Raw genomic sequence first — 16,247 nt, 5'->3', positions numbered from 1 at the left:
TTGGCAGGCACTGTGGTTATAATTTTCATTCTAATTTGCTTAAAGGAATGTAAATCCTTTACATTCTAAATCTAAAACTTGCATACAAGGCATATTTTTATGCATTAAACTGTAATATGGTAGAGGGGATGATTATTTAATGGAACCTGTGAAGAATCTTTTTGTTATGCAAAGAGGTCATATGTCAAACAAATAATCATTCTCTAACTGGGATTTTAATTTTAGATTTTATTAAACTGGGACTGCGTCACAGAGAAACTATTCCAAAAGTAGATTCCTTACAAAATAAGGCCTATATGTACTTTCTTCTGCTATAAAATGAATACACACACATTAGAGAACATCTTTGACCCAACATAAAAGAAAAACACCTTACACTCACCTAACACACTTCTCTGCTTGCAGTCTCGCCATCCTGACCCCTATTCTCCATTCTTCTGCTAGAGTATTTACCCACAAGTAAACGGGCCCAGACATCTCTCCTGTGTTGAGCCCCCCAGGAGTCCCCAACTCCTTCCTCATCTGCACTTCCCCAAACTTCTCGGACCCATTTCTCCATCCTGCAGCACCCGCTCCCCCACACCACGTGCACTTCCCACCCTCCGGGGTCTGTCCCTGGCTGCAGACTGGTGGCTCTCTCCTGACTAAAGAGCTGGACTCTCGGACCCACCAACACTGCCTGACCCCTCTCCTCTCCAGTAAGCTCCAGCCCAGGGGGACAGAGCTGACAATCTTGGAGGCTTCCCTGTCTACACAGACATGCCCCAGACAAGCACTACCTCAGTTCTTTCTTTAACTCATGTACTGAGGACATCTTCACTTATTTTACCCTCACAACACTACAGGGAAGCACAGTTCTCATCCGTGCATTCACTTCAGAGGAAACTGAAGCGGATAAAGTTCACACTGCTGCTAGGTGACAAAAAACAGGATTCAAGCCCAGGAAATGTGGCTTTAGAAGCCAAGCGGCTCTGCAGTTAGCGGGCACGTCTGGGCTGAGCCCTGCATAAGGAGGGATACACAGCGCACTGATGAGACACATCGCCTGGTGCAGACCTGCGGCCCAGCCAAGGGGGAAAGCTGAAGGAAGGCCCTACAGCAGGTGTGGCTTTTCCAACACACTTAACATAGCATTTCACTAGATACCAGAAAGCCAGAACGTTCCTCTCCCATATCAAGCAGTTGAGACCTCTGGCCTCTCTGGTTTGTAGGGAAATGTCTTGATAGGGACATGGGTGAACTGGCCGTCCTTGACAATGTCGGAATGAGAGATTTCACCGACAGGATTCTTTTCCTTCTAAATGTGATAGCTCTCTGCAAGTTGAACATGATTTATCCTAACACTTTCAGAATCCTGAAAGCATGAGAGAAATGATTCCACAAAGAAGAGACATGTGGTCATTCTTTAAAACAAATCAATACAAAAACTGTGAAAGCAAAATAAGCTTCTCAAAATTGAAACAATCCAACTGGACATCAGCAAAAATGGTGGAATAGAGAACTAGAAGGGTTCGTCTCCTCACAGAGGCGATGAATAATTCGGCAAACACTGTCAAAATAAAGTTTACCTGAACCCTGGAAGCTGGTCAAAAGCTTACAGCAATTGGGCCACTGCTTAATCAAGAAGAAGGCGGCTGTCTTGGTAGGAAAGCTTTCTGGTGTTTTAGTTTAATTGGCCCCGTCTTCCACTCAGCTCAGGCAGTCATGAAGACGGCAAGTCATATTCCAGTTGTGGGTTCTTGGTGCCATAGCAAGCAGAACAGACCCTACCTTATGGTAAGATACAAAGGGACTGCCTTTATTTCTACTCAGCACTCTCCCAGGGCAGAGGCACTGACCTGAGGTATTTCTAGAAATCATCTAAAGACAAATGCATTAGCTGGTGCCAATTAGGTAAAGTGATAACAAATGGGGCAAGCAACAGACACACTGAAAACCTTTGAGAAAGGTTGGGGGTGAGACACTTTGAGGTAAAAAGGTTTTGAAAAGCTCACACATATTCCCTGGAATCTAGAAGGCCACAGGCATGCCCAGGGTGGTTTGGTTCCAAGCATTTAAGGAAATCTGTTGAATCACTAGCTGACTACTATGCAAACTGAACAGATGCAGCAGTGGCCACATACAACAAAGAACTCAGATTTACAAAATTAGTTCATAAAAGTTACCAAACAAACAACCACCACCACCACCACCACAAGTAGCCTCAACAAATCCTGAGGAAAGGGAAGAATTGGATCTCCAGAGCTGCTGCATTGTTGTATTCAAAACGTGCAGTTTCCAGTAAAAACTTAGGCGGCATACAAATAAACAAGAAAACATGGTGCAACACAGAAAAATTAAATCAATGGAAACTGTCCCTGAGAAAACCAGACATTTGACAAACTAGACAAAGATATTTAAAGACTACCTTTAAAAAGCTCAAAGAACTAAAGGAAATCAGGTAACTGATACATGAACAAATTGAGAATTTCAATAAAGATAGAAATTATTAAAAGAAACCAAACAAATACTGGAGCGCAAAAGTACAGTAACTAAAATTAAAAAATAAAAAAAAATCCCTGGAGAGATTCAACAGCAGACTTGAGCTGGCAGAAGAAAGGATAACCAAACTACAAGACATGACAACTGAAATTATCCAGTCCAAGGAAGGGAAAGGAAAAAGAATGCAGAAAAGTGAGTAGAACCTGTAAGACCTGTGAAACACTATCAAGTGTACAAATTATGGGAGTCCAGAAGAACAAGAGGAAGGGTCAGAAAGTATATGTGAACAAATAATGGCTGAAAACTTCCCAAGTTTGGTGAAAGACATGAATCTACACATTCAAGAAGCTCAAAAACTCCAAGGAGGATAAACTCAAAGAGATCCACACCTGAGACACATTATGATTAAACTGCTGAAAGACAAAGGCAAAGAGAGAAACTTCAAAGTAACAAAAGAGAACTGATTCTTCACATACAAAGGACCCTTAATAAGATTAACAGCTAATTTCTCATCAGAAACCATGGAGGTCAGAAGGTAGTTGAGTAGCATTCACTTCAAAATTCAACCAAGGTTTTACATCCAGAAAAACCATACTTAAAAATGAAAGAGTAGCCAGGATGCATGTAAGATGGTGACAGCAATTATAGCTCTCTTTTTGTGGGATCCTTCTCCAGCCTTTACCTTCCTCCAGAGTTCTGAAAAAGTGATAATTGTCCTTTGCCATTTCTTTCCTTTTTTGCTGAATCTCTCAGGATAGGTTTCCAGTAGCTAAATTATATCACCATGTTGATGGTATCTGATTGATCACTGACCAGCCTCCCAAGTCCACTCAACTGGAACATAATAGTTTCATCAATAAATGGTGGTGGGAGAATCGGATATACGATCCAAAAGAATGAAAGACGACCCCTATCTCATTCCCTATATAAAAATTAACTCAAAATGGATCAAAGACCTAAATACAAGAGACTGCACCATTTAAAAGTCCTAAAAGAAAATGTAGGGAAACATCTTCAAGATCTAGTGATAGGCAGTAATTTCCTAGACCTTACACCCAAAGCACAAACCACAAAAGAAAAAACAGATAAATGGGAACTCCTAGAAATTGAATACTTCTGTGTTTCAAAGGACTTTGCCAAAAGTGTAAAAAATGTATCCAACTTATAGGAAGAAAATATTTGGAAAACCACTTATCTGGCAAGGGTTTGATTTCCAGATTATAGAAAGAAATCCTACAACTCAACAGTAAAAAAGACAAACAACCCAATTAAAAAATGGGCAAAAGACATGAATGGGCATTTTCCAAAAAAGGATATACAAATGACTAAAAGCACATGAAAAGATGCCCATATTCACTAGCTGTTAGGGAACACAGGTCAAACCCATAATTTTATTCAGCACTGAGAAGGAATGAAGTTCCGAAGTATGAGACAATGTGGATGAACCTTGAAATGAAATAAGTCCAACAAAAAAGGACACATATTGCATGATCTCACTAATGTGAACTAATTGTAATATGTAAACTCATAGTAATAGAATGCAGAGTAGAGTCTACCAGGAGTGAGAATGTGCGCAGAGAATGGGAAGCATCTGCTTAAGGTGTGCAGAATTCTTAACTAGGTTGGATTTAAATGTATAGAAATGGAAAGAGATACTGGTAGCATATTATTGTAAGTATAATTAACAGTGCTGAATGGTGTATGAATGTGGTTGACAGGGTAAGTTTAGAGTTATATATATCACCAGAGAGAAAATCAGAAATTAAAGCACAGGACTGAACAACACAGTAAATCTAGTGGTGAACTATGGTTAACATAGGAAGAATAAAAAATTTCTCGCATTAACCAGTACAAATGCACAATACTGTTACAAGGAGATAATGACAGAGTGGTATGTGGGAAGAAATGTCCCTATTCCAAACTATGGACTATATTTAACAGTAATATTTTAAAACTCTTTTTTTTTTTCATCTACAGTAACATATTTACCACCCCAATGCTAGGGGTTAATGATAGGACATATAAGAGGTACATGATGTTTGGTTTCTCTCTGGGGTTTTGAGTAATGAAAATGTTCTAAAATTGCTTGGATGATGAGTGTACAACTATGTGATAATACTGTAAGTCACTGATTGTATATTTTGGATGATGTTTTCGTTTGCTAAGCTGCTGGAATGCAACAGATGGAAATGGGTTGGCGTCTATAAAGAGGATTTACTTAGTTACAGATTTACAGTTCCTCAGAAAAAAGACAACTGGCTTTCATATGAGTTCCTTCACCACGTGGAAAGGCACCCAGCAACATCTGCTGGGCTCCTTTTCCGGCTTCTGGTTTCAAACAGCTTTCCCTGCAGCATTTCCTTTATGCATCTCCAAATGTCTAGGTCTGTGATGGCTCTGTGCTCTCCCTCTCTCTTCTGACTTCTCCTTTTATGCCTCCAGCTGATTAGTCACTCATTTCAGAAGGAATTCTCCTTAGCTGGCCGCAGATGTAATCAGCCATAAATGAAATCTACTTGCTAATGATTTAAGTCCACAGCAACAGAATGACTGGGCACCACCACCTGGCCAAGTTAAAAGCTGAGCCTAACTATCACAGACGGACTGCATTGTGTGTGAAGATGCCTCAGTAAAATTACATTAAAAATGTTCTTTCATGTATTGTAACAAATGTACTGCATTAACAGGGTGGTATATAGGAACTAAGTATTTTATGTATGATTTTTCTGGAACCTAACCCACAATTTCTCTAATAAAGAAAAAGAGTAAAAATAAAAAAATAAATTTAAGAGTAATTAAAAGATATCTAGAAAAACAAAAATTGAGAATTCATTCCTAGCAAATCTACTCTACAAGAAATGTTACAGGGGTGGAGGTGGGGAAGAAATATATGGGAGAAAATTATCTGTATAATATTGAAACTAAGTTGGTATTAACTTAGAACTAGAATTTTGTAAATTAAGATGTTGATTGTAAACCCCAGGACATATAATTAAGGAAAAAAAAAAACTTAAAAAATACATAGTAGGGCAGTGTGACAGAGGTTAAGTAGCAGAATTCCTACCTGCCATGCCAGAGACCTGAGTTCGAGTCCCAGTGCCTGCCCATGAAAAAAAAAAAAATATATATATATATATATATATAGTAAATGAAATGAAAAGGGAATCAAAACAGTACACTAGAAAAAATTTATTTGACACAAAATTAGGCTGCAGTGGAGGAACTGAGGAACAAAAAAGACATAAGATGTACAGCAAATAGCAAAATGACAGAATTACAAGTAATTATAAATAAGTGAAATGGATTAAACTCTCCAGATAAAAGTAGAGGTTGGCAGAATGAATAAAAATAAATGCTACAAGAGACTCACTTTAGAACTAAAGACACAAAAAGGTTAAAAAGGAAAGGATGGGAAAAGATATTCCATGAAAACAGTAACAGAAATGGAGCAGGGGGCGGGCCACGGTGGCTCAGCGGCAAGAACACTTGCCTGCCATGCCACAGGACCCAGGTTCAATTCCCGGTGCCTGCCATGCAAAAAAAAAAAAAAAGAAAGAAAGAAATGGAGCAGGGTTGGCTATACTAAAAACAGATGAAACAGATTTTAAAACAAAAATTGTTACATGAGACAAAGAAGGACATTACAGAGTGACAAAAGAGTTGATCCATAAAGAAGATATAACAATTCCTAACAATTAAACTAACAGCACTCCTAATTATATACAAAGCAAAAAATTATAGAACATAAGGGAGAAATAGACAGTTCAACAATAATAGTTGGAAACTTCAACACTCTTCTTTCAATAATGGAAAGAACAACTGGACAGAAAGTCAACAAGGAAATATAAAACTACACATCAACTAGACCTCATGGACATAAACAGAATACTTTGGCACTGTTCTCAAGTGAACATGGAACACTCTCCAAGACAGACCATATGCTACATTACAAAACAATTCTCAGTAAGTTTTAAAAGATTGAAATTATACAAAGTATGTTGTCTGACCATAATGAAATGAAATTAGAAATCAATAAAAGGAAAATTTTGAAAATTCACAAATAGTTAAAAATTAGTTAACATTCTTAAACAACTAAGACTTTAAGAAGTCAAAAAATACATCTAAAAACTCATTGATATGAATGAAAACTGCCATTGTGTAAACACAACTGTCAGAAAATTATATTTAGTAACAGGCCAGAAAATTGTGGTCTGGAACAATAAAACCGAAAACTCTATGGAAAATTTGTGTTTTTTTACATTGATATTTAGAACGTTTGGGACTAGGAAAAGCCATAAACTATCTGGCTCATATTACCTGCTGGACCTTTCTTTTAAGTCATGTGTTCTGGGAAGGTTTTAACTGATAATGATAAGAGTTAATTATGTTTTTTCTTAAATGTAAGAGGATTCAGGATTAAGTAGCAACTCAATTAAATCATGATATTTAATTTTTTTTAAAAGACAAAGAAAAAATCAGAAGGGAAATTAGAAAATACTTTGATATGAATGAAAATGAAAATAACATGCAAAACTTATACGATGCCGTGAAAGCAGTGTTCCGAAAAAATTTGATAGCTGTAAACACTGACATTAAAAAAGATCTCAAAAAACAAAACAAAACAAAACAAAACAGACCTCAAAATCAATAACTTTAACTTTCCACCTTAAGAAATTAGAAAAAGAACAAACTAAAGCTATCAGCACAAGAAAGGAAATAATAAAGATTAGAGAGATAAATGAAAGAGAGAATAGAAAAACAACAGAATCAGTAAAATCAAAAGTTGGTTCTTTGAAAATGTCAACAAAATTGGCAAAACTTAAGCTAGACTGATCAAGAAAAAGAGAGGGAAGACAACTTACTAAAATCAAGAATGAAAGAGAGGCATTGCTAGGTATCTGCTCAGACATTGCTAGGTATCTATTCAGAGGGCAAAGGCACAGACAGACGTTTGCATACCAATGTTTATAGCAGCATTATTTACAATTGTCACGAGATAGAAACAGCCCAAATGTCCATTGAGTGGCTAAACAAGCTGTTGTATATACATACGATGGAATATTATGCAGCTGTAAGACACAGAGATTGTAAGGAATAGAGATTGTACAACAGGACTGAATATAAAAACTCAGAAATGGACAGCACAATACTACGTAACTGTAATATAATTATTGTAAAACACTGAATGAATCTGAATGTGAGAATGATAGAGGGAGGAGGGCTGGGGGCATAAATGAAATCAAAAAGAAAGATAGACAATAAAGATTGAGATCATGTAGCCTAGGAATGCCTAGAGTGTATAATGAGAGTGACTAAATGTACAAATTTAAAAATGTTTTTTCATGAGGAAGAACAAAGGAATGTCAATAATGCAGTATGTTGAAAACAAATGGTAATTAATATTGTAAAACTTTAACTTATGTGTGAGACTAAAGCAAAAAATGTTTATTTGGTACAAAATTGATATTTTGACTAGTGCATTTCCTAATATAACTTATGTAGACAGCTTAACTGAAGATTATAATTACATGGAACCTTGAGCAGGACATGAGATTTTGTAGGCTTGTCCAGAGTGATGCCTCGATAAATCCCAGAAGGATTTGAACAGTGAATAAAAAGTATTTGTGAAGTCCCCTTGGGGGAATGGTGAGAGAAGGGGAAAATTCAGCTTCCCCAAGTGGAGAATTCTTGATATTCTCACAAGCAGTGGGAACAACCAAAGCAATAGGCTGAGTCCCCAATCTTGGGGTTTGTTCATATGAAACTTAACTCCACAACGGACAGGCTAAGCCTACTTAAAATTAGGCCAAAGAGTCACCCCCAAGAGAACCTCTTTTGTTGCTCAGATGTGGCCTCTCTTTCTCTCAGCCAACACGGCAAGCAAACTCACTGCCGTCCTCCTATGTGGGACATGACTCCCAGGGGTGTGAACCTTCCTGGCAACGTGGGACAGAAATCCTGGAATGAGCTAGGACTCAGCATCAAGGAATTGAGAAAACCTTTTCAACCGGAAGGTCAACAAAATTGGCAAAACTTAAGCTAGACTGATCAAGAAAAAGAGAGGGAAGACAACTTACTAAAATCAAGAATGAAAGAGTAATGAGACAAACAAAAGTGTCAATGGCCAAGAGAATATTCTGGAGGTTATTCTTACGCATTAAATAGATATCACCTTCGTAGTTAAGGCATAACAGAGAGGCTGGAGGGAACTGCCTGAAACTGTAGATCCATGTTCCAGTAGCCATGTTTCTTGAAGATGATTGTATAATGATACAGCTTTTGCAATGTGACTGTGTGATTGTGATAACCTTGTGTCTGATGCTTCTTTTATCTACCTTGTGGACAGATGAATAAAACATATGGATTAAAAATAAATAAATAATAGGGGGAACAAATGTTAAAATAAATTTAGTAGATTGAAGTGCTAGTGATCAATGAAAGGGAGGGGTAAGGGGTATGGTATGTATGAATTTTTTTTCTGTTGTCTTTTTATTTCTTTTTTCTGAACTGATGCAAATGTTCTAAGAAATGATCATGATGATGAATATACAACTATATGATGAAAAAAAGAATGCATATATAGTATGTTGATTGGTTTTATTAATAAAAAAATTTTTTTTAATTTTTTTTAATACACTAGAGACACACCACAGCAGATCTGAAGAGGCAGAAGAAAGAATGAGTGAACTAGAGGACAATGAAACTGAATTTGAACACACAAAAGAACAAATGGTGAAAAAGATGGAAAACTTTGAATTGGATATTAGGAAAATGACTGAAAGCACGAAACGTATAAATGTATCACTGGTTTCCCAGAAGAAAAGGCTAAAGAGCTAGGAAGACTATTTGAGTAGAAAATTGGGGAAAACTTGCCAATCCTTATGAAAGACATAAATATGTAAACCAAAGAGGCCCAACGAACTCTAAATAGAATAAATCCAAACAGTCCCACTTCAACAACACATACTTATCAGATGGTTAAATGCTGAAGAGGAGAGAGTGCTGAAAGCAGCAAGAGAAAAGTGAACCACCACATCCCAGGGAAGCCACTTAAGACTTATTTAAGATTCTGAAAGAGAAAAATTACCAGCTAAGAATTCTTTATTCAGCAAAACTGTCCTTCAAAAGTGAGGGAGAGTTTAAAATTTTCACAGATAAACAACGCTGAGAGAATCTGTTAACAAGAGACCTACCCTACAAGAAATACTAAAGGGAGTTCTGTTGGCTTGAAATAAAAAAAAAAAAAGACAGGGGAGAGAGGTCTGGAGGAGGCATAGAATTGAAAAGTATTAGTAAGGATAACGTAAAGGATAAAAAGAGAGAAAGGAAAAAAACAGATCTGACAAATAAAAACCAAAGGATGAGATGGCTGAATTAAGAACTGACTTTACAGTAATAACTCTGAAAGTTAACAGATTAAACTCCCCAATTAAAAGACAGAAACTGGCAGAATGGATTAAAAAACATATGATCCATCTATATGCTGTTTATAAGAGACTCATCTTAGACCCAGAGATACAACCAGGTTGCAAGCTAAAGGATGAAAGCTAAAGGACGCAAGTAGTAAACAAAAGAAAACAAGAGTGCTATACTAATATCAGCCAAAATAGACTTCATATATAAAGATGGCATAAGAGACAAGACAGAACACTATATATTAATAAAATGGGCAACCCACCATGAAGAAACAACAATCATAAATGTTTATGCAACCAATCAAGGAGCTGCAAAGTACATGAGGCAATACTGGCAAAACTGAAGGTGCCAATAGACATTTCAATATTAATGGATGGAGATTTCAACACACTACTCTCTTCTATAGATAGAACAACCAGACAGAGGATCAATACGGAAATAGAGAACCTAAACAATATGATAAATCAATGAGACCTAACAGATATATATATATATATATATATATATAGAGAGAGAGAGAGAGAGAGAGAGAGAGAGAGAGAGACTGCTGCACCTCAAAACACCAGGATATACATTCTTCTCAAGGGCTCTGTGCTGGTTCGAAGGGACGTATGTCCCCTAGAAAAGTCATGTTTTAATCTAAAGCCCATTTCATAAAGGCAGAATAACCCTATTCAATACTGTATGTTTGAAACTGTAATCAGATCATCTCCGTGGAGATGTGATTTAATCAAGAGTGGTTGTTAACCTGGATTAGGTGACGACATGTCTCCATCCCTTTGGGTGGTTCTTGATAAGTTTCTGGGGTCCTATAAAAGAGGAAACATTTTGGAGAATGAAAGAGATTCTGAGAGCAGAACACAGCCACGAGAAGCAGAGTCCACCAGCCAGAGATCTTTGGAGATGAAGAAGGAAATTGCCTCCCAGGGAGCTTCATGAAACAGGAAGCCAAGAGAAGAAGTTAGCAGATGATGCCATGTTCGCCATGCGCCCTTCCAGATGAGAGAGGAACCCTGACCGTGTTCACCTTATGCCTTTCCAGATGAGAGAGACACTCTGTGTTTGCCATGTGCCTTCTCACTTGAGAAAGAAACCCTGAACCTCATCAGCCTTCTTGAACCAAGGAATCTTTCTCTGGATGCCTTAGATTGGACATTTCTATAGACTTGCTTTAATGGGGACATTTTCTCGGTCTTAGAACCGTAAACTAGCAACTCATTAAATTCCCCTTTTTAAAAGCCATTCTGTTTCTGGTATATTGCATTCCAGCAGCTAGCAAACTGGAACAGGCTCAAAGAACATTCTCCAGGAAGATCATATGTTGGGTCACAAAACAGGTCTCAATAATTTTAAAAAGATTGAAATTATTCAAAGTACTTTCTCTGATCATATAACCACCTAAGAACTGGAACTTTCACAAATATATGGAGGTTAAACAACACATCTTTAAACAATCAGTGGGTCAAAGAAGAAATTACAAGAGAAATCAGTAAATATCTGGAGACAAATGAAAATGAGAACACAACATAGCAAAACCTGTGGGATGCAGCAATGGTGGCACTGAGAGGGAAATATTCAGCTCTAAATGCCTATATTAAAAAGCAAGACGCCTAAAAACATAAACCTAACTGAACAACAGTAAGAAACTAGAAAAAGAGCAGCAAACTAACCCTAAAGCAAGCAGAAGAAAAGAAACAACAAAGATTAAAGTGGAAATAAATGGACTGGAGAATAAAAAACACAATAGAATCAATAAAACCAAAATTGGAACAACAACAAAATAATAAAAACAAAAAACCAAAAAGTTCTTTGAGAAGATCAACAAGATTGACAACACCCCTACCCAGATGGACAAAGTCAGAAAGAGAAGATGTAAATAAATAAAATCAGAAATGAGAGTGTGGTCAGTACCATGGACCCTGAAGAAAAGAAACAAAATACTGGTAAATGAAAAACTCTGCCTGATGTGACCCAAAGTATCTTATTTCACTTAATCACGGGTCAGCTATTTTCTTTCCGTAAAGGGCCAGAGAGTACTTTAGAGTTGTTGGGCCAAACAGTCTCTGTTGCAACTACTGAACTCTAACCACTGTAGCATGAATGCAACCATAGACAATCCATAACAAATGAGCCTGGCTAACTCCTCCTTGATGCCAGTAGCAGTAGCCCTTGATATAATGCCCTTGTGGCTCTAGCATGAGACTTCAAGCAGTTGGGTCACCACTGGAGAGATAAAGAATATTACCAGATTGACTCTCCTGCTGGTCACAATGTTAGCCCCAAGCAAGAGGATGACCAGTTCTTTGCGCTCCCAAATCTTTCTCATGTGGAAGCCAGACAAGGCTCAGGGTGGACCCTACAGTATTGAGAAACAAGGACTTGCTTCAAGATTCTTGCGTGACACTGAGACCTGTCGACAGAATTTTAGAAACTTTCCGTACCCAGAGTTGTCTGGTCCTCGAAAGACACTAAGTCAGCTCCAAGAGCTCTGCCTTAAGTGGCTGAGACCTGAGATCCACTCGAAGGAACAGATCCTGGACCTACTGGTGCTGGAGCAGTTCCTGACCATCCTGCCTGGGGAGGTTAGGATGTGGGTGAAATCCCAGTACCCAGAGAACAGCGAGGAAGCGGTGACTCTTGTGGAGGATTTGACGCAGATTCTAGAAGAGGAAGAGTCTTCTCAGAATTCTGCCCTTTCTCATGAGACCGCAGAGGAAGACAAAGCCACCACCATCCAGACAGGGTGGCGGAATGACTTGGCAACCAAAGAATCCATGTCCTTCAAAGATGTGGCCGTGGACATCTCCAAGGAGGACTGGGAGCTAATGCGTCCCGTGCAGAAGGAATTGTACAAGACTGTGACGCTACAGAACTACTGGAACATGGTTTCTCTGGGACTTACGGTTTACAGACCAAGTGTGATTCCCATATTGGAAGAACCATGGATGGTGATAAAGGAAATTTTAGAAGGCCCTAGTCCAGGATGGGAAACTGGCACCCAGACTGTCAAATTGGAAGACTCGTATGGCTATGAAGACAGATTAGAGCGACACACAGCGGACACCTACAGGAGAATTCCCACCAGTGAACGAGATTTCAACTTGAAATCAGTCTTTTTACAAGATGATCCTACTGAAGAGTATCTTAGTAAATATGGTATATACAGAAATCCTTTTGAAAAGCATTCAAATCTAATTGTACAGTTTGGTAACCAATCAGATAATAAAACTTCTGTGTATAACGAAGGCAGGACAACATTCAATCATGTCTCATATGGTATTGTACATAGGAAAATACATCCTGGAGAGAAGCCTTATAAATGTAATATGTGTGGGAAAAAATTTAGGAAAAACTCATCCCTCGTGAAACACCAAAGTACCCATGCCAAAGAGAAATCTTATGAATGTGAAGAATGTGGGAAAGAGTTCAGGCACATATCATCCCTCATTGCACATCAGAGAATGCACACTGGAGAAAAACCATATGAATGCCACCAGTGTGGAAAAGCCTTCAGCCAACGTGCACACCTCACCATACATCAGAGAATTCACACTGGAGAGAAGCCCTATAAGTGTGATGACTGTGGAAAAGACTTTAGCCAGCGAGCACACCTGACTATCCATCAAAGGACACATACTGGAGAGAAACCGTATAAATGCCTGGAATGCGGTAAAACCTTCAGCCACAGTTCATCACTGATCAATCATCAGAGTTCATACTGGAGAAAAACCTTACATATGCAACGAATGCGGGAAAACGTTCAGTCAGAGTACACATCTTCTTCAACACCAGAAAATACATACTGGAAAGAAACCATATAAATGCAATGAGTGCTGGAAAGTATTCAGTCAGAGTACTTACCTTATTTGACATCAGAGAATCCATTCTGGAGAGAAGTGTTACAAATGCAATGAATGTGGGAAAGCTTTTGCTCATTCCTCAACTCTTATTCAACATCAGACTACTCACACTGGCGAGAAGTCTTACATATGCAATATATGTGGGAAAGCCTTCAGCCAGAGTGCAAACCTTACTCAGCATCACAGAACACATACTGGGGAGAAGCCTTATAAATGCAGTGTGTGTGGGAAAGCCTTCAGCCAGAGTGTGCACCTTACTCAGCATCAGAGGATTCACAATGGAGAAAAACCCTTTAAATGTAATATATGTGGGAAGGCTTATAGACAGGGTGCTAATCTTACTCAACATCAAAGAATCCATACTGGAGAGAAACCCTATAAATGTAATGAATGTGGGAAGGCTTTTATTTATTCCTCCTCCCTTAATCAGCATCAGAGAACTCATACTGGAGAAAGACCCTATAAATGTAATGAATGTGATAAAGATTTTAGCCAGAGAACATGCCTTATTCAGCACCAGAGAATTCACACAGGAGAGAAGCCCTATGCATGTCGTATCTGTGGTAAAAGCTTCACGCAGAGTACAAATCTTATTCAGCATCAGCGCGTTCACACAGGTGCAAAACATCGTAATTAACAGATGAAGGAGATGCCATTTAGGTCTTACAACATAAGTGTTTCATTTTATTTTGTGCTCTGTTAAAATACTCTTCTTAAACCAGAAGAAATGCAATATATGTTAGATGTCACTCAGCAGAAGTATCAGAATTAGTAAAATGGCCATAACCTACTTATATTTAATGTGAAGAAAACTTCATTCATGTCTTAACCTTTATTTGATATCAGTTTAATTCTTCCCAGAAAGAAACCCTATGAAAGAGTATTCGAAAACCCTGTAATTCCTCATCTCTTCCTATATTTCAAATACTTCTTAATGAGACCTTCTGAATGTAGCTTGGGAAAGCTTCCATCAAATAGAGATTTCACAAGAGAGTAATTCTTGGGTTATGAAACAAGAAAAAAAAAAAAAACTATTTGACATGGAAAGTTAGACTGAGAAAATTAGCATCAAAGAACATTTATTTAAAGTAAAAACTGAAGAAAATTTAAATAAATCAACCCAGTTATAAACACTGGTCATCAAGCACAGTAACATCCAAATATGCAACCAGATTAAAAGTATGCTATAGATAATGATATTCCACAGAACGGCATTTCTTCTTAAGTCTCCCAATTATCAAGGCAATCCCAAAGGTTTATAGGACTGACTAACCTACTCTGGCATTAGAAACCAATCACATATTGCAACATGGGTACTTCAAAACAGAATAGGGATAGTTCGGTGAGTACTTGGGCCATGTCCACCACTGATGACACTGTCAGCTGCATTAAAAGAGAATCCTCCATGAAAATGGTACATTTTCTGGAGTGATAAAGAACCTCTTTGACATCGATCTATATGCTATTTACAAGAGACTAATTTTAGAACTAAAGACACAAGTAAGTTGAAAGTGAACAGATGGAAAAAGATGTACCATGTAAGTTGTAGCCAAAAGAAAGCTGGGTTAGTTATACCAATATCAGATAAAATAAACTTTAAATGCAAAAATGTTGAGACAAAGAAGGACACTGTATATTAATAAAAGGGGCAATTCACTGAGAAGAAATAACAATCACAAATTTCTATGTGTGTTGCCTCCATATCTCTGAATAGGAAATTGAGGCTTAGACTAGTTGGTGAAGTGATTTTCCAAGTCACCTGGTCAACAAGAGTGAGAACTCAAGCCTCCTTCTGTATTCCAGGGTCATCCTACTGTGCTCTGTACCCTAAGCTGCAGGATGGGAACTGTTCACACTGCTATAGTACATTGTGATTTGGAGAAATTGGAAAGACACAGCCATTTAAATATCAGGGACCATCTAATACCTTATCTTATATTGGATAAGAAATGTCTCATGTTTTGAAACAGGGACTTTTAATGTACAGAAGATGGGACATGGGCAGCCATGATTTCCTTGAATCTGCTCCAGGCTTGGGAATGTTTGGAAATGTTACCACTTAGAATGATGAGGTAAACATTCTTTATGGTTTTAAAATAAAATCCTTCATGTGCTGAGTATATATGGGCACTGCATCCCCACAACAGTTTAAAAGCACTGAATATGCGACATGAGCACTCATTAACCAGAATTTATAATTCTCAATGTGTACAGTAGTAAATAAAGGCAGCATGCAAAGGGAAATTGGGAATATGGAAAGATTCTCTTTTTTTCTCCAAATCAAAATCGAAAGACCTTTTTTCTATTAAAGTAGATTATATTTTCTGACAAAGCATAATATATAACTGTTTATAAAATTCCAAACAACATAGTAATATATTAAGCAGAAAACGAAAGTTTCCCCAAGAAATACAGCCTCTGTGAAGAGCTTGGGTATATTCTTTGATACATTTTTCTAAGTATATATATATTGGCACATGCACTTTTTCA

At 37.8% G+C, this 16,247-nt stretch overlaps 2 protein-coding genes across 3 annotated transcripts in view; one reads left to right on the top strand and one right to left on the bottom strand.

Moving 5' to 3' along the window:
• The window catches only part of DNAJC1 (DnaJ heat shock protein family (Hsp40) member C1), a 231,150-nt gene that overhangs the window by 162,929 nt on the left and 51,974 nt on the right, over window positions 1-16,247 (bottom strand). The window lies entirely within an intron of this gene.
• Window positions 12,069-14,643, top strand: LOC143677799 (uncharacterized). Its single transcript, XM_077154257.1, is given in 2 exon segments — window positions 12,069-13,606; window positions 13,608-14,643. Coding segments are annotated over 2 exon segments (2,226 nt in total). The 5' UTR covers window positions 12,069-12,167; the 3' UTR covers window positions 14,395-14,643.

Source organism: Tamandua tetradactyla, chromosome 1, assembly GCF_023851605.1.
Source record: "Tamandua tetradactyla isolate mTamTet1 chromosome 1, mTamTet1.pri, whole genome shotgun sequence".
NCBI classification, from domain to species: domain Eukaryota; kingdom Metazoa; phylum Chordata; class Mammalia; order Pilosa; family Myrmecophagidae; genus Tamandua; species Tamandua tetradactyla.
This window is presented reverse-complemented; position numbering and strand designations above follow the sequence as displayed.